The sequence below is a fragment of the Monosiga brevicollis genome, genomic scaffold, assembly GCF_000002865.3.
Source record: "Monosiga brevicollis MX1 MONBRscaffold_32 genomic scaffold, whole genome shotgun sequence".
NCBI lineage: Eukaryota > Choanoflagellata > Craspedida > Salpingoecidae > Monosiga > Monosiga brevicollis.
This window is the reverse complement of record NW_001865069.1, coordinates 450216-467715: the sequence shown is the minus strand read 5'-3', so window position 1 is coordinate 467715 and position 17500 is coordinate 450216. Positions and strand designations below refer to the sequence as shown.

General features: G+C 54.7%; 4 protein-coding genes across 4 annotated transcripts in view; 3 read left to right on the top strand and 1 right to left on the bottom strand.

Moving 5' to 3' along the window:
• Positions 1-1688, top strand: part of MONBRDRAFT_34259 (uncharacterized protein) — a gene marked incomplete at its 5' end in the record, with an annotated part of 8558 nt that extends 6870 nt beyond the window's left edge. Inside the window, 5 exons of the mRNA XM_001749690.1 lie at positions 1-31; positions 55-216; positions 394-607; positions 1002-1103; positions 1192-1688. The exon at positions 1-31 is cut by the window's left edge and continues 135 nt beyond it. Of these exons, the coding sequence (XP_001749742.1) occupies positions 1-31; positions 55-216; positions 394-607; positions 1002-1103; positions 1192-1346 (664 nt within the window). The 3' untranslated portion in view covers positions 1347-1688. The remainder of the gene's footprint in view (positions 32-54; positions 217-393; positions 608-1001; positions 1104-1191) is intronic.
• Positions 1689-2801: 1113 nt separating this feature from the next.
• On the top strand, positions 2802-10695 carry MONBRDRAFT_34257 (uncharacterized protein; the record flags this gene model as incomplete). The annotated part of the gene is made up of 36 exons (XM_001749689.1): positions 2802-2850; positions 2885-2938; positions 3056-3144; positions 3187-3384; positions 3489-3556; positions 3682-3794; positions 3886-3983; positions 4015-4221; positions 4364-4461; positions 4553-4907; positions 5010-5081; positions 5246-5354; positions 5435-5530; positions 5602-5687; positions 5790-5911; positions 6017-6128; positions 6232-6357; positions 6490-6550; positions 6661-6776; positions 6924-7101; positions 7202-7278; positions 7398-7469; positions 7551-7622; positions 7775-7915; positions 8019-8106; positions 8252-8307; positions 8398-8607; positions 8712-8819; positions 8897-9016; positions 9165-9348; positions 9435-9544; positions 9668-9778; positions 9880-9940; positions 10053-10099; positions 10210-10306; positions 10415-10695. 36 exons carry the CDS (start codon positions 2802-2804, stop codon positions 10540-10542), a joined length of 4089 nt encoding a protein of 1362 aa, XP_001749741.1. The 3' UTR covers positions 10543-10695.
• Positions 10696-10951: 256 nt separating this feature from the next.
• MONBRDRAFT_29241 (uncharacterized protein) lies at positions 10952-12800 on the bottom strand (the record flags this gene model as incomplete). The annotated part of the gene is made up of 9 exons (XM_001749633.1): positions 10952-11032; positions 11164-11300; positions 11403-11535; positions 11653-11723; positions 11926-12014; positions 12113-12216; positions 12310-12366; positions 12508-12597; positions 12798-12800. The coding sequence occupies 9 exons, from the start codon at positions 12798-12800 to the stop codon at positions 10952-10954; spliced, it is 765 nt and encodes a 254-aa protein (XP_001749685.1).
• Positions 12801-13368: 568 nt separating this feature from the next.
• MONBRDRAFT_38851 (uncharacterized protein) lies at positions 13369-16419 on the top strand (the record flags this gene model as incomplete). The annotated part of the gene is made up of 6 exons (XM_001749688.1): positions 13369-13477; positions 13606-13753; positions 13881-13983; positions 14119-14805; positions 14892-15100; positions 16153-16419. The coding sequence occupies exons 1-6, from the start codon at positions 13425-13427 to the stop codon at positions 16417-16419; spliced, it is 1467 nt and encodes a 488-aa protein (XP_001749740.1). The 5' UTR covers positions 13369-13424.
• Between the last annotated feature and the right edge of the window lie 1081 nt (positions 16420-17500).

Below are 17500 nucleotides of genomic sequence, written 5' to 3'. Positions count from 1 at the left end.
CAACTTCCGCTCCAAGCCAGCCCCTTACATCGTTGGGCATTGTGCGTCTGGCAGGGCGAGTTGACAGAAGCGGACGGTAGTGATGCACAGGCCAATGAGGCGCATGAAGCCCAGCGCCTTGCTGAAGAAGAGCTTCTAGCTGCCGAGGCCGCCGTCGAGCGCGGTGAGCCTGGCGCACAGGAGCGATTGGCACGCGCCGAGCGACACTTGGATGAGGTCGGAATTTTTTATTTTGAAACTGTGTCCCAGCGACTGTCCCTGTCTATGGCCTCGGACTTGCCGTTCGCTGCTGCCCGCGTGCCTTTCTGAAGGCGGGTGGCACCATGCAGAATTTCTCCCTTGATACTGGCCGTGGTCTCATTGCTGCGGGGTGACTGGACATGCATGGTCTAGGTCTTGGAGCAAGTGCTGGATGCTGAAGACTTTGGCGACGACGATGACGAGGACGGGGAGAGGGACAGTGATGGTGACGAGGACGAAGACGAGGATGACTTTGACATCAATGATGTACTTGGGAGTGACGGTGGTGAGGACAAAGAGGAAGGCACCTCGCGGCACTCGAACGAAGACGATCATCCTTTGCCCCAGACGGATGGCCCCTCGGAAGGTATGATACTTTGCAAGTTTGCCGTACTCGTTTTAAGCAAGACAAACTCAAAGCCGCTTGTGCTATTGCAGCAGCAGCAGCGCCACCAAAGGACCCAACGCTACCCAAAAGTTTTTCAAAGGTATTGTCTTTTTTGGATCACGTGCGCGTTGGTTTCCGAGGCTTTCGATTTGAATCACGCGCGTGTGGTGTTTCGGGCTAGGTGGACCCTCGACTGAGTGCCAGCGCCCTTCAGGCACAGTTTCCCCGCTTTGCAGAGGCCAGGCAATTGTTGTGCACAGTACAGCCCGGTGCGCGCCTGCGCTCTTGGCAGTCCTTTCATCTGCGCATCTAGTCTTTGAAGTGGTCCCGCTGGCATGCTGAAGCACATGCTCATTCTTTTGCCTGTGTTTAGGCCAAATTCTATACCTACCCGCGGGCTGGTTTCATGAAGTCACTTCTTTCAGTGATGCGTGCGAAGCCGATGGCACGTCAGCTTCTTCCACACACAGCCCAGGTAAGAGACTGGCTCCTACCGCCCGAAACATATCATTTTTGCCAGCGTGTGTCCCCCACTGCTTGGGGCTCTGGATCGGAGATAACAGCTTTGGGCATGGGTTGCATACTAGGCTTGCATATGGCCTTCAACTATTGGTTCCACCCGCCAGTGCCAGCGCATCCGGACACGAGCTTTGAAAAGCCCTACGTGAGCAGCATCTGGGCTGATGACTGGGCACACCGCTCGGACGTGAAGGCTTAGAGGCGTTTCTGTTCAACTTTAGCGCCCGCAGTCTGGTCGAGCAGGCTGAGCAGCAGAGCGATGAGGCAGAGAATCAAACGATGATGAGGCAGTCAATATTTGAGGCGGTCAATATTTGAATTGCTCAGAACACAGTCGAAATCGGAAAGGGTGGTCAATGTTCCCGGAGTGGGCGCGGACATGGGTAGGATATCAAGTGTCATGTTCGGCCAGCCTTTGGGGGGCTGGGGGACGAGTCTTGGCGCATCTCATCTCGTAGTTGATCGGCCGCCTGATCGACAGCGCGAGTTTCATCCTCGGAAAGTGGAAGGAAGCGAGAAAAATTGATGTCCATGCCCAGCATTCGCGAGCGCAAAAAACCCTGAGAGCGTGCGTGGGCTAGCCACGTGAGCGCGTGCACAGCATCGTGCAACTGTAGTGGCAGCTCGACGCGCACGACCAACCTTTTGTAATCGCAGGCATCGATAATATTCATCCGTTTCTTCCGAGCACAACGACCTACCAAAAGGCATCGAGCACATGAGCAGGCAGGTGCAGCACTGAAGCGGCGTGAAGGCAAGACCCGAAGCTACGAACTTGAAGATTTGACTGCTGTTTTGGCAGTCGCGAACTCTCTGATAGAGGTCGCTGCAAGTATCGAAGGCACTGGGCAAGGGGCATGGCCATCATGAGCAATCAGGGCGCATTGAACAAGAGATGAACACCTGCTTGACCGCCAGCATCCATATGACCCTGTAACTCTGCTCTGTCCATGCCTTGAGGGCACAAGTCGGTCTAGATTTGTGCACGAGTCACCACAACTTACGCCTGGGTGCGCGCCTCTTGCTCCTCAGGAGACAGTTGCAGGAAAGCGTCATAAGCCGCCCTTTCCTGCATTTCTTGCACGAGCTATTGGGCAGAAGAGCACAAGCACCAATGGGGTGACGACTTGGCGCGGAGTAGCCAGCAACTGAAAAAAGGTTGGACGCACTCTGCGACGGCGATCTGTTTTTGAAGGCAGCATGGACTGCCAAAAACCAGCCATGCCAGTTGCATTCTGCTTCTCTCCGCCATCATTGCCTTGATCCTGTGCCTCAATGCCAGCTGCCGCTGGCTCCGCTGCCGATTGATGCGGTTGCGCACTCATCTTGCTGCAGGTCACGTGTCCTAGCCAAGCCGCACCCCCCACCTGTCAATGGCAATGAGAGACATACAACCAGGCATCACCACAGCCAAAAAACACCTTGCTTTCCCACCCCACACAGATACGCCGGCCTCCCACCACCCAGTAAACGAAATCGGCACTGAGCCCCCTCTTCCCGCCGCCCTCCCCACAGACTGCGCCGCTCTCCTCCTGCTGCTCCTGCTGCTATTGCTGCTGTGACTCTCTCTTACATGTACTTGACATGTGAACAAGAAGAGAGAGAGAGAGAGAAATGAGGCGCATCCCCGGCCCATTTTTGCTGACAATCTGACATGGCGCGAATAGCTCGCTCTCTCTCTCTCTTTCTCTCTCTCTTGCACTGTGTGTGAGGCTTTTGTGTTTCATCTTGTTGTAGTTTTCTTCATCGTCAGTGACAGTGAGAGAGACGACGACGACGACACTACCTTGGGTGAGTGGGGGCCGTCGCGAATGGCAGTCAGAGCCGCGCACAACTGGCCACGGAATAGGTACTTCTCATGCGTATTGGCGTGGGGCTTTTGGTCACATCTTGTGCAAGTGGCTGTAGGCGTCAAGGCTGTGGTTGCATTTACCTCAACTCCAACACCATCGACCGTCATCATGGCGTCCTCTCAGGTGCTGGACCTGTTGACCAAGGTACGCTGTCGCCCCCGCTTGTGGGATAGCCTGCCGCTATAGTCTGATGGCATTGGATCGCACTGTGCCGCACTGTCGCCGGACATTCCGAGCGAGGCTTTGCTCAATTTTCTCCCGCTGGGCATGCGTGTGGCGCAGATGGACAACCTGGACAAAGACTATCGCTACATGGCGCTCAACGACCTCATCTCATTGCTCTCTGCCAATGTACTCACCATGGATGAGCGTCTCCAACGGCGCGTGAGTGTGCAAATTGTCCTCCTGCCTGGTAGCAAAAGACAACGCCTCGGCGCACACGCGCACACGCCTCACCGCAACGTGCCCCTGACACGGCCACTTGGCAGATGCTCAAGCAAGTGCTCAAGCTCCTCTCGGACACTAATGGCGAGGTTCAGAATTTGGCCGTCAAGTGGTAAGGCTGTGCCACCACGCCCTGCTCGTTCTGCATGTACAACCACACACACACACACACACACACACACACACACACACATGCACCTCGTTCTTGTTTCTCAATGCAATGTGCATGCTCCTTAGCTTGGGCGAGCTCATCCCCAGCCTGCTGAGCCCCCTGGTGGTGGAGACAGCCAGTGCTCTTATGAACCAGTTTCTGCAAGGCGATGACCAGACACGTGATATCAATGGCCTCGGTGCGTTGGGGAGCCTAAACGCCTGGTGACGAGGCAAGCCACCAGCCTCACTTTTGAACCTCCTGTTTTGGGGAATGCTCTGAACGGACAGGCCTGAAGACGCTTATCATTCAGGTACCGAGTGGTACAAGCACAACTCAGCAGGTCGTGGCCGCCATTGTCCCACACCTTTTGGGTTGCACGACCTCGGTATGTGGACCTTAAGTACACGCTACCATAGTGCGCCGGCTCGTCAAATATCCCGCCTTGGTGCAAGCTCAGCGGTCGTGGTATCCTGCAGGAGAATGACAACATGGTCCTAGATGCGCTCGATCTGTTGATTGAAATCACGCGACGCCGTGGTATCGAGGCTCAGCCTCACCACAACACCATGACTGAGGTCCTCATGCAAACGCTCAAGCATCAACGGTCCTTTGTGCAAAAAAAGGTCAGCGGTCAATACTCTTATTCCAGTCGCACCAACCATTCGGGGCATGAATGCTCATAAAATGCAATGCATCCGACCCAAACGATCCGTCCAGACAATCGCCTGCCTCGCGGCGCTGGCACCCTTGGTCACCGATGAACAGTTCGACGGCATTGTGACAGATATTCTGACTCACCTTAAACCCATGAAGCGTGGCCAGCCCGCTGCTCAAATTTACATTTCCACGCTCAACGTTCTCAGGTTGACACACTGCTACCCGCTACATGGCTGCGATTCCTCTATGCCAGCATGCCTCAACAGAAGTGCTCACTTGCTTGGTGACGGCCTGCAGTCGTCATAGCGCCTTGCGTCTCGGAGCCTACATGACGGAGCTCTCTCAAGTTCTCTTCGATCAGGCCCAAGCGGAAGAAATGGACGAGCTCGTGGAGGCGTGCCTCCAAACACTCGAGGGCCTTGCTCGCAACGCCCCCACCGCCTTTTCAGCCTTTGCGCAGCGTGAGTCTAAATTGGAGCAGCATCACCCTCGCTGCTCTGGATGTGCTTTCCCTGCAACTAGTCTCACCGCTGTCTTTCGAAATGGCGTGGCGCTCCCTTTTGACCCAGCCTCTGTGGCTTTGTGCGTGGAGATGGTGCAACACGACCCCAACTACAGCTACGACGATGAAGACGACGACGATGATGCGATGGTGCGTCTCGATTGGCAGTCCAACTTGCTTGTCTGCGTTTCGAGGCGTCTGCCTCACCCATGCTCACACTTCCCTTTTTCAATCCACACGATGCTGGCTTAGGGTGAAGATGAGGATGACGAGTTTGGCGACGACGATGAGGATTACAGCGATGATGAAGACGCCAGCTGGAAGGTTGGCACATGTTGACAACAACTTCTACACACACACACACACACACACACACACACACACACACACACACACACACACCCTTACGCGCATGTACACACACAAGCACTCAGAGTGTAATGCATCTGACTGTTTGTCGTGGCTCAACAAAACGGCACACATGGTAGATTCGTCGGGCAGCAGCCAAGTGCCTTGGTGCTTGCATCACCACTCGTCCAGACATGCTGATGGATCTATGCACCACCCTTCTCGACCCTTTGACCACTTGCTTCCGCGGTACGCCCTTTTACCAACTCGTGGTCACTATGGAGATCCTCGGTTGCTGATGCACGCTTGATCATGTGTGTGGAGGACAGAACGCGAGGAGAACGTGCGCATGGACATTTTCGCAACCTTTGAATTGTTGCTGAAGCAAGTTCAGCTGAGCAGCCAGGACTCCAGCGACGCCTCAGGTACTGCTGAGCCTCTTTCAGCCAGGTTCCAGCCATCCCTCCCCCAATCACTCACCAAGGTGCCTGATTAGCCATGGCCGTGGAGGACTCGCCTTCGCAAGCTTTGATCCGTGCAACCCTTCCCAAGGTGCTACGCACGCTTCAAAAGCAGTACAAGGTCAGCCAAGAGATGCTCGCGCACGCACGGACACAAATGCTTGCGTGTGTCTTGTTTCGCTTTTTTATTTGACACCACACAAAATGCGCTTACTGTTATCAGGCCAAGAATCCCAAAGTGCGCGAAGCCATGCTTCAGCTCCTCACGGCCGTGACCGAAACACTTCAAGATGCGTTTGCCAACGCCTTTGGCACATGCCTGCAGATCATTGAGTTCATGTTCACGTATGTCTTTCGCCCAACAGTCATTTCACCTGCACGATCTGTGGATCACACATGACTCTGGCCAGTCACAAAATCCATGCGAATGCGGCGGTTGACTTGATATAGGGATGAGAGCAACACAACCAATGTCAAGCACTTGGCATTGACGTTTCTAGCGCGCATGCTCAAGACTCATCAAGCCAGTGCATCTGAAGACCACATCGGCAGCATTGTCGAGGTAAGCCTCGCCTCAATTTTGCTACCCGCCACACGTTGACAACCTGCACGACGCGTTGTTGGCAGTTTTAACAACATTTGCGACATCGCTCTATTTGACGCAGATTCTATCCAAGGCAATCAAGGACACATTCTACAAGATTACCGCCCAAGCCATTGGCGTTGCTGGTGTATTGCTGCCCGTTCTGCGCTCCAACACGGGTGTGCCGTGTGGTGATGCAGTCAAGTCGGTGTGTAAACAACAACGCTGCTCTGATATGCTATACTTTATTTCGTTTGAGTCTGTTTTGCTTTTTTTTCTTTTAAAAGGCCGTTCGTCATTGGGAGTTGATGTAAAATCCGTGCAATGTGGGCTGGAATAGGCTGTGCGTCAGCTGGTGGAAGACGTTTTTGCTCTTTTGCGCGACAGCAGCTCGGACCTAGGTGCGACATGCCTTGCGTCGTCGCGCCATGCAACCGCTCTGGAGACCATGTTTCATGAGATCACCTGTTAATCAACATGTGGTCTTTGGTGCTTGCTTGTTTTGCTTTAGAGGTGCGCCAACGCAGTCTGCGAGTTGGCGGTGAAATCATCGCCCGCTTTGGTGACATCATCACGGACATGGTGCCTGAGCTGCTCGACGTCATCATGTCGCGCATCGACAACGATGTACGTCCCTTTTATGGCTGCCGTCCATCCTTTCAATTCTTCAGTGTATTTTTCGAGCACCCCACCTCTCCCCGAAAGCAGTGCATCTTCCGCTCAAAACACCATGCGCACGGCCCAACTGTCGGGTCACCGTGAATGCATGCTTAGATTACGCGCGTGGAAGCTGCCGACGCCATCGCCACAATTGCCCAATCATCGCTGAACATTGATTTGGAACACATCTTGGTGCCAGCACTGGATACGTTCTGCAGCGACCTCAAGAAAAAGGGCCGTCGCCTGGCCGTGGCAGCATTGACCACCATCAATGTTCTCTTGAAAACCTACGGTGCGAGCCGTCCCGATGGAATTGCTGCGTACTTTGGTGTCGACATTTTGTGATGCTTGATTTCTCAAAGCATGCACCTGCGCCTATCGGGTCTATCTAGGTTCTCGTTTGCCAGATGATACCGTGGTGGCGCTGATTACCGAGGCCAAGACGCTCTTGCGAGGCCAAGACTTGCAAGTAAGGATTTGTCTTGGCTTTCGACACTGCATGGGACATTTCAAACGCTGTGCAATTCTTTTTTTTTTTTTTTTTTTTTTTTTTTTTTTTTTTTTGACTCAACCCAAAATTTCCGATAGATTCTGGCATTGACGCTCACCATGGTCAGGTTGAGTGCTGAAAGCAAGCCACAAATCTTTGGCATGCTTCTGGTACGTACAGGTGTCATCGCATCCCCAGCCTACCTCAAGCGGTCTGTATGCGCTTGTTGCTTACACATTCTTGCTCTTTAGAACGAGATTCCCCTTTATCAGCTGTGCCAAGAGCTCCTTTTGTCAGGCACCCTGCAAGGCAATGCCCTCAAGGTCTGTCACCAGCGAGCTGCTTGCAAAGCTGTCGTAGTTGAAGTCGTCTTTATTTTTTCCCTGTCGTTATTTTTCCCCGTGCCATACGCAAGAAACTATATTGAGGGAGGCGGCTCACTGGCAGATGTTGCAAATTTGGTGACCGATGATAGGCAACGGCTGCGTTGTTTGGTTCGGCTGCAGCCAGCGGCGTTGCTGGAACTGAAAAGATGACGCTGGCTGCTCAATTGGTGCAGCCTGTCGCACAACCCACTGGTGCACCCAACGCCGATGGCCTGTACTTTCCCAAACAGGTATAGCCCGACCTACGCGAGCCCAATACCAATCCAGTTGGCTGTATTCTGCAAAGACGTGCCCGGTCATTGACTGCTGTTTGGTTTGCTGAACCTGCTTCAGGCCTTGACCAACGTGGGCGTGGTGATTGCCGGCATGGTTGCACACGACTCCAACGAAGGCGTCGGAATTGTTCAGCGCTTTGTTGAGGGTACGTCTCGTCTTTGCTTGCTCGGACGTTGATAGATGGGAACACAGACCGGCTTTTTGGCAGGTGTTTCATATCGGCTTTCCCGATCTTGTTTGGCATCCCCTGGCGCAATGCGCACACTCACACCTGTATTCCCCTCATCCAGACCTCAAGGGTGACAACGCATCGTTGAAGTTGGTGGCATTGTCGGCGATTGCCCAGGTTGGTGCACGTGTCTTCCTTGTCGCGTATCGTTCCCAGGTCGGGAGGAAAAGATGGTTGACCTTGAATGCCATCTTGTTTCATGGGCAGATTGGCTTCAAACAAGATTTGATGCCGCTTGGTGACGTGCACGAGCACATTATTCGTCTCTTCGAGTCGGACAATGACCAACTACGAGCAGCCGCGGCAGCAACGCTGGGCAACATGGCCTGTGGCAATCTGAGTGCATACCTGCCCATCATCCTGGCTCAGATTGAAACTCACACCGCGTTGCAGTACCTCTTCCTGCGATCATTCAAGGTACAGCCCTGGCGCCGCGAGGATTGGCTTCCGTGCGGGCCTGGCTTCCAGCCGGCCTGAATCTCACAGGTAAATTGTGCCGTTGTGTGACCGCCCGTCCTTAGACGATCATCACGGACAAGACTTCTTCGGCCGAAGGCTGTGAGGCCCTGCGCCCGCACATTGCCACCATCCTTAGCGTTCTGCAGGCCTATGCCGCCAACACTGAAGAGGTACGGTTCCGTAGCTTGGTGACAGAATTGCTAGTGTTGAGTGTTGACTGCACGCTCATTGAATTTGAATTTGATAGAGCAACCGCAGCTTGGTTGCCGACTGCCTGGGCAAGCTGGCCCTCGTTGACGCAGCCCGATTGCTTGGCTTGATCGTCAGCATGGCTTCGCATGAGGAGGCCTTTGTGCGAGCCACTGCGGTAAGACTTGAACACCTCCCTTTGGGATCACTCCAAGGGCAAAGAATGGCACCTGTGGCGTTGTTGCAAGCCTGGCCCCCCGTCATGCCGATGGCGACCGCAGCTCATCAACATGGCCTTGCTTTCGGGGGATGCTGGCACCTTTTAGCTGCACGCCGTGCGAACATTTGTGGGGGTGGCCGACGCAGTGGGTGAGAGCGTGCTCAAGCAGCACCTGCAGGCCTTTTTCGGCCATATTGGAGACAGTGAAAACCTGGTGCGCCGGGCTGGTATTATGGCTTTCAACGCTACGTTGCAGCGCAAGCCCTACCTGGTTCTGGAACAGCTAGACGGTATGTATCCAAGGAGGGGACGTGTCTCTGATCAACGCAAAATGCTCATCAGTCAAATATGCTGTTTGGGATGCACTTGTGCCCAGGTCTTCTTCAGCTCGTTTATGCCGAGACCAACTGCCGCCAAGAGCTCATTCGCGAAGTGCAGATGGGCCCCTTCAAGCATCGCATTGACGACGGACTAGACACTCGCAAGGTATTAATTTTCATTTTGTTTGTTGTTTGTTCGTTTTTTGGCTTGTAGTGTCAAGTGACACTGATGGGCATCTAGCTGGAGCCACTTTTTGCTCACCTCGAACGGGAATTGATCTTGTGGTAGGCGGCTTTTGAGTGCCTCTTTACCGTTTTGGATGTGTTTGCGGAGCGCATTTCAGTGACAGCCTTCTTCAACCACGTGCTGGTGGGACTTGATGACCATGACGATATCAAGGTCTGCATCCTCTTTTTCTCCCTCTCCGATTGTATGGACAATGCCGGCCACAGCCCTGGACAGTTGACTCATCAAAGTGCTGCTGGCCATGATGCACGCAGATGCTGATGTATTTGATGGTGGCTCGATTGACGAGCAAATTCCCTCTCGAGATGCTGCAACGTGAGTGTGTGGCATAAAAGCCAAACGTGGGCATAAAAGCCAAACATAGGCACCGATGGACTCATGTTCTTGCACGTATTTTGTTTTGTCATGCGCTTGCGTACTCCTGTAGAACTGGACAACTTTGCCGATGCTTTGGCCGCGACCATTAAGACAGAGGTCGGTCTTTTGTGAACATCCGTGGCCTGCTGATGGGATTTTGACTCGGCTGTGCATCTGGCTTGCACTGTGACCGAACCGGTGTCGCTCTCTCATTCGTGTCTGTGCAGATGAAAAAGTCCACGCAGCAAGAGCTCGAGAAGAACATGGATCTAAAGCGAGGTGCTCTGCGCGCTGTCAACGCGCTTAACAAGCTCCCCGGTAGCGGTAAGTGCGCTTGGCCACAGCCATGGCCATGACGAGGCGTCTTTCGTCAACCGCGGGTTCACTCATGCTTTGGACGACAATTTGCATGGATGCGGTTTGGAAATGCAGATAAGAACGACAAGTTTGTCTCCCTCGTGAGCTTTGTCAAGGAGAGCGACCTGCAGGGCGAGTGGGAGGCCATTCAAAGCCAACATTTGACGCAAGGGGCGTCCACTGCCATGGACATTGGTCTGTGAGTGGTGACCCCGGCCAAGCAATGCCCCCGGGCCCAGCATCTGTGGTTCAAAGCTCGAGGCCATGTTGTTGTTTGATGGGGACACGACGAGATGTGTGGACGGTGGTCATTGTGTGACATTATTGTGCCTGTGACAAATGAATCGATTTCCTCCGCCACCAAGAGAGCACCAACAAATGTCGGTGCCCAACCCTTGGAGCAACAAGACACGAAGACACACGCACACAAACATGTAAAACACAAAACGGGACGCACGCATATGACATTGTATTCCTTTCCGAGCGATTCTGTCCGGTTGCAGGCTCAGCACAAGGACATGCCCGACCAGCTGGGATAGCACATTGTCCGCAACATCACCCATGTGCGGCCGACAAGACGCGGTGTGGACGGGAAGCCAAGCCCCTCGCACTTTACTCGCCCTGGGCACTGGAGTCATCCATGGCCTGGCCAGCCGTGCCGTCGTCATCCAGCTGTGCAATGTAGCCTTGCACCTATGGAGAATACAAAAAAAAAATGTGTCAAGCAATTGTCAACGTGAACGCCCAACGCACTGGGAGCCGAGGCAAAAACAAGGCTGACAACTCAAATAAGGCCGAATGGTGGGTTAACGAGTGTCAACTACCTTGTCATCGTCATTGATGGTGACGGTTTCGTTCTGTCCGACAATGGCAATGGTGGTGTTCTGCTGTGTCAGTGAGCTCTCACTCGGCAAGCACTCGCGCAGCGCCAAGAGCGCATGCTTGATCAGACCCTCACGATCTACGTTAGACCAACGGGCAGACGCAGCAAAGGTGAGACGATCATGCTTGCTTTGAGGAGACGTAGCGGAGGTCATGGTGAGCGTCCAACAAGTCGACAGACCTGAGGACTTGATTTGTTCCACATTGCGCTCAAGGTATGTGCGTGCCGACTGCGACCGAGCACCAATGGCCATGCTTTTGCAGTCGAAAAAGTTGGCTGACGGCTCAATCTGATAAATGTGGGGACCCTTGGCCTGAAGGGGTCGAAAGATGCAAGACGATTTGTGAGAAACGAGCACAGGACGGTGCTTTGGTACATGAGCAACGAGGTGGAGAAGGCCAGGAAACAATGGTGGATTTGCCACACATACGTCGTAGCCAGCCACCAGGAGACCCACACCAAAGGGGCGACGGCTCCAAAGCTGCGTGCAGCGCTGCATCTCTGTGCAAAGGGGGAAGCAAGTGCAATCGAGAATGAGAATAGAGCACGGGTCGATGGCAAGTGGTGAGTTTCAAGCAATGACGCGGGCCCGGCACCAGATTCCACAAGCCGGAGATGGCCAATGGCACCAGGCAGGGCCAGAAGATGCACGGCAAACGCAGGGGCGCAAGGGGCGTAAAATAGGCAAAGATACACGACTTACTGTCGCCAACCGCGTTGACAAGGCGAGAAAGAGGCATGTCTTCATCGTAGGCCCAGCGAAATTCGAAGCACTGCTCACGCAGAAAGCGGCTGCGAACCGGGACAAGACAGTTGTGCGGTGAGCACAACAGCGACAAGCAGGCGGAAATTGTGAGCGCAACAAAGTGCTGTGCGGTGAACACACGTACGCAAGAGAACGCGCGTCTGAGGAGAGGCCAGCAATGCCCATGCAGGCATGTTGGTCCAACTCAAACACCTTCTGTTGGAAGGAGGAGAGCTCTGACGGCGAGCGCTGTGCAAGGTGGACACAGGCGATTGGAGTGAGGACAAACATGAGGCGCACACATAGGGGGCTTGACTTGGGAGCAGAGCCTGGGCCCCGTACCTTGAGTGCAACGATAACGGCGTGTGTTTGGTTTTTGACACCAACGCAAGCCGAGCCCTGTTGACAACAACATGCGACGGTGGTGAGGAACGAGGCCATCGTCACAACCTGGCAGGCAGTTAAGCCCCCAAGTTGTGTCCCCGCTTTCTGTCTGTTGCACGGGAACATGGACGTGATAAGCCTTGACCGCCCGCTGACCTGCTTGACGGCTTCCATGGCGTATTCAATCTGGTGGATGCGACCCTGGGGGCTCCAGGTCACGACATCACCATCATACTGGTTGCGAAACTAAGCGAGCCCGGTCAGCGGCGCAAGCAAGAGTGAGTGGCAGAGCCTCAAGACCCATGCTCGCACGCAACCACACATATCAACCCTCCCTTCAGGACTGGGCATGCGCAGCGGCGCAGCGGCGCCCCGCCAAGCACCACAGCTGCACCAAGTGACACATCACACATGAAGCCACAGAAAACCCACTGACTCAAACGTACCATGGTGGCAGTCGAGGTAGTCCGGACCGCTGAGGAAGGTCCCAGTACTTCTCAACAAGCAGCCGAGAAAAAGCGCACGCGCCAAGAACCTCGGGCCGGTTGACAAGCCCGCAGCAACCGCAGTCCAGCGTCAGTCCAGCAAGCGCCCAGTGCGTGTGTGTGCGTGTGTGTGTTGCCGCGCAGTGAAGCCGAGCAGAGGAGGCAATTCAAACTCTCTCTGTCTCTCTGTCTCTCTCTCTCTCTCTCTCTCTGTCTCTCTGTCTCTCTCTTCATCTCTCTCCTTCAACTTCCTCTCATGTTTCTACATCAACCATGGCCTTTGATAGCAACATCACCTATAACATCCAGCAAAAGCTCTTCATTTCACTACAATAAGTACATTTACTCCTTGGTTCAGTGGCCGCTACCAACTGTCCGTTCCTTCCGAACGCCGCAAAAGCGGCAAGAGGACAATACTAACAGTTGGTAGCACTATGTGCACCTCTCTGCGCTCTCTCTCTCTCTGCTCTCTCTCTGCTCTCTCTCTCTCTCTTTTCATTTCAATCTCAGTCAGCTCGCTGTGTGCTCCATCAGCTGGGTGTGGGTCGTTGCCGGCTTTCTGACCCGAGCGTTGGGAACCGGGACGCCATGGGGCGCAAGAAGAGGAAGTCCAAGGCCGATGAGCCCATTAATGTGATTTGGTAGGTGCTACGCTCTGAAAATAATCACCCTGTGCTGCTGTTCCGAACATCAGCAGGTCTCGGGCCTGCCTAGCGCACGAACTTGGGTCTTCATCTTGGCTTCACGGTCGCGCCACGACTGTGCTTAGGTGCTACTACTGCGAGCGAGAGTTTGATAATGAAGAAGTCCTCATTCAACATCAAAAGGCAAAGCATTTCAAGTGCCACCTCTGCAGCCGCAAATTATACACGGCCAGTGGGCTGGTGGTGCATTGCATGCAGGTTCACAAGGAAGATGTACGATCTTTTGGCCGCCTCCCTCACTTGACCTCACTCGCATGCGGCCAAGCAAGTTTGGTCGTCCAACCCCCACATTCACGCTTCCGCGTCTATGTCCACCCCCGCTGCCCCGGCCGAATCCTAGGTTAAGGAGGTCCCCAACTCCCTACCCGGGCGTGAGGACCCAGAGCTTGAGGTGTTTGGCATAGCCGGCATCCCCGCTCAACTTCAACAGCAGAAGAACGCAGGTACAGCCTACACAAACTCACAACACCAGTGCGAGCACGTGTCGGTGCATTGACCCTTTGCCCCGAGTACTGCGCTCATCCTCACACGATTCTTAAACGCCTCCTCCCCCGACACTGGCTGTGTTTGATGCGCAGAGCGTCTTGCAAAGCGGGCCAAAGAGAGTGCTGAAGAGGCCGCAGGTGTGCCACCGCCACCACCCACGGGAGCTGGAGCCCCGCCTCCGCCGCCTCCCGGTGCCACGGGCTACCCGATGGGGCCTGGTGGTGGCCCTCCACCTCCCCCGGCCTCTGGCGCTGGCTATCCCCCACCACCGGGTGCACCCCCCATGCCCTACCCGGGAGCTCCCTATGGAGCGCCCATGCCACCCCCGGGCATGTACGGCCCACCTCCAGGGGCCTACCCAGGCCCTCACTATGGCGGCCCTCCCCCTCCGGGCATGTACCCAGGAGGCCCGCCCTTTGGCGGTCCACGCCCTCCCTATGGGGCTCCATATGGCCCACCAGGAGGAGGATACCCCATGCCGCCCGGTCCACCTGGTGCCCGCATGCCCCCCATGCCCCCACCAGTCAGTGGCTATGCGCCGCCGCCAGGATCGGGCGCGCCGCCTGTAGCTTCGAGTGGCCCTCCAAGTGCTCCGCCGGCCTCCTACGCCCCCGGACCAACCTCTGCTAGTTCCGGTCCGCCCATTCCCCCGCCGCAGCATCAACAACCACCACCGCCGCCACAGCAGCAGCAGCAGCAGCCACCGCCACAGCAGCAGCAGCAAGCACAACCACCACAAGCCCAACCGCAGCAACAGGCACCGCCGCCCTTGCCTTCTGGTGTGTACCATCAAACCATGACTGTTACGTGCAGCTTAACGAACTCGCTCAACGACCTCCCTTCCCATGCTGCCGTGCACTGACAGGACCGGGACAGACAACACCGGTGGCCTCGACAACACCGGCCAACGGAGTTGCTGGGGTACGCACAACAGCCTCCACAGGCTCTGTTCTGCAGCATGTGAATCACCCCTACCAATGGCTTACACTGCCGGTGCGCTTTTGCATGACCACACAGAGCTTCATCCTGGTGGGAGAGAGCAAGATTCAGCATCCCGACTCGGAACTTTCCTTGGTCAGTGCACTCGTTTGCGTTAGCCCCTTCTTCCTCTTCTTCTGCTTCTTTTTGTTCCTCTGTGCTCTCTGTCTCCGTCGTCCTGTCTCTCACAACCGGTGCTTTGTCAACTCAGGAGGAAATGCGAGCAGCCATGGCCCAATACGTGTAGTGTCTCGCCACTCGCATATGTTCTTGTTCTCCTCGGCTTTTGCTATCCTGCCTGACTGTAAAGTTGATATGTGACGAAACCCCTTCTTACAGAATCGTCCCTATTTCAAGTTGTGGCGTGCAATCATCCGACAAAACCGAAAGACATGCTCCAACGCTGTGCTTTGAGGTGGGTGATGGCTCACAAGACCACCAAGAATCAAACGAGCTAGCCAAAAACCAAGAATCGGCATCAATTCCAGGGCTTTAGAAAATCAGTGCCATAGTTGCAGAATCAGATGTGGGAAGGATACAGCATCTACAAGTGGATAAGAAAGAAGAGGATCATCATTCGTGAGGCGTCGGGGTTTCCAGAAGCAATGCGGCCAAAAATGGGTTTGGCAGGACGGAATAAGCTGCTCAAAGAAAAGCACAGGCCTGGGTGGAAAATCTGGCCAAAAGCAAGATACTTACGACACGGACTTGCGAAGCGATGGCAGAGGGGGGCAGGTTCGACTTGAACTGAGCACGGACGGCACCAGAGTTGCCGTGGGTGCGGGTCACCTTACCCCAGATGACGCGGGTGGTGGAACCCTTCTTGTCAGCCTTCTGGCCCTTGTACACGTAGGCGACACGCTTGCCGAGGTAGAACTGAGCCACGCAGCAACCCCAACCCACCCGACACACAAGGACACACAAGCGTGCGAGACATTACGAGAGCGAGAGAAACAGGGTCAAAAAATGAGCGGAATCGTTGATCGGCATTCAAATGAGGAAAAAAGAAAGATGCCACTTTGACTGTGGGTATAGTGACTGGACATGCCCACGACCATGTCACAGGGAAAATGGTTGGCATCCACGCACGGCTCTCCCCATGCTGATAAGTCAACCAACTAACCTTGGCGTCCTCGGGGTTGTGGCAGCCCTCGATGTTCAGGAGCGAAGTGCCGACCTGCTGGTTCTTCCGGCTACGGCGGAAGCCGACAAACTTCGCCTTGGCGAAAAGCCTGCATTTTGGATATGATTTGAAAGGTGTCATGAGAACCAGCGATAAATGCCGGCACATCAAGACAGAAGCTAAAAAGAGTCGAGATGTCGGGCGCAGCTTGTCGACCAGCCGAGCAGGCGAACAAGTCAAAAAGGGTGCACAGAAGACGTCGCTACACACCGAATGCTGCCAGTCGTCATGATGCTGTCTGCAAGGGAGATGCCACACCAGAGAGGCGGCGAAGGAAAATAAAAAAGCCAAGTCACAGAACCGAAGGGAGCGTAGGTAGCATCAGGCCGCGAGCGAACCAGCACAGGCCACAGGCGCGAACGTGAGCCAAGGACGAGGGGTGTTGCACAAAGATTGTCCAGGGGAAGCACCAGAGGCGGCGGTCACAAGAAAGGCAAGCCGAGCACATGAAGCATTTCAGCAAAGCTGGGAGGTGCTTGATGTTGAATCCAAGCATAACCACCAGCACCAGCGCTGCCGCCAGCCGCCGAGCTCAGCCTCCCCCCTGACGCTCAAAACCTTTTTCACAAGACCGACCTGTCGGAGAAGAGAGAGGAAAAGTACCGAAAAGCTTTAGCCGGTGACAAGGGGTTCAATCCTCGTGTGTTGTGTTTCGCTCATAAGCAATTTGTCTCTGAGCGATTTTTCATCTGACAAAGTTTGCCGCCTTTTTTTTTGGCCGTTGACGAGAGAGAAAGTGGCTCTCTTCACACGTACGCTACCAAGCGTAAGCTGATGGATGAGGAAAGAACCCTATTCCCCTTGCCCTCTTGCAACGTCAGCCAAATCCTCAATTCCCCAATAGCCTTGCTCTCTCTCTCCCTCAAACGCTCTCTCTCTCTCTCTCTCTCTCCATTGCTCTCTCTGTGTCAAGATTGTCTTTTGTGTAGTGGTCGCCAAGCAGATCAACCCTTCATCGCCCTCGGCCCACGCAGCTTGGACTTGACTTTGAAAGGGCAGCCGGGTTTGATTGGGGCATTTGCCGTCGCCTGGTTTGTGCGTCTCTCTGATCTACAAGAAACGAGTTGGCAGAACAGTGCTGTACGGCCAGTACCCCATCATCTTGCAACCAGAAGACGGCCACCTACACGTCAAGAGGTCGGTCGCACGGTCCCAACCGCGCGGTGATGTCCAACTCTCTCTCTCAAACTCTCTCTCTCTCTCTCTCTCTCTCTCTCTCTCTCTCTCTCTCTCTCTCTCTCTCTCTCTCTCTCTCTCTCTCTCTCTCTCTCTCTCTCTCTCTCTCTCTCTCTCTCTCTCTCTCTCTCTCTCTC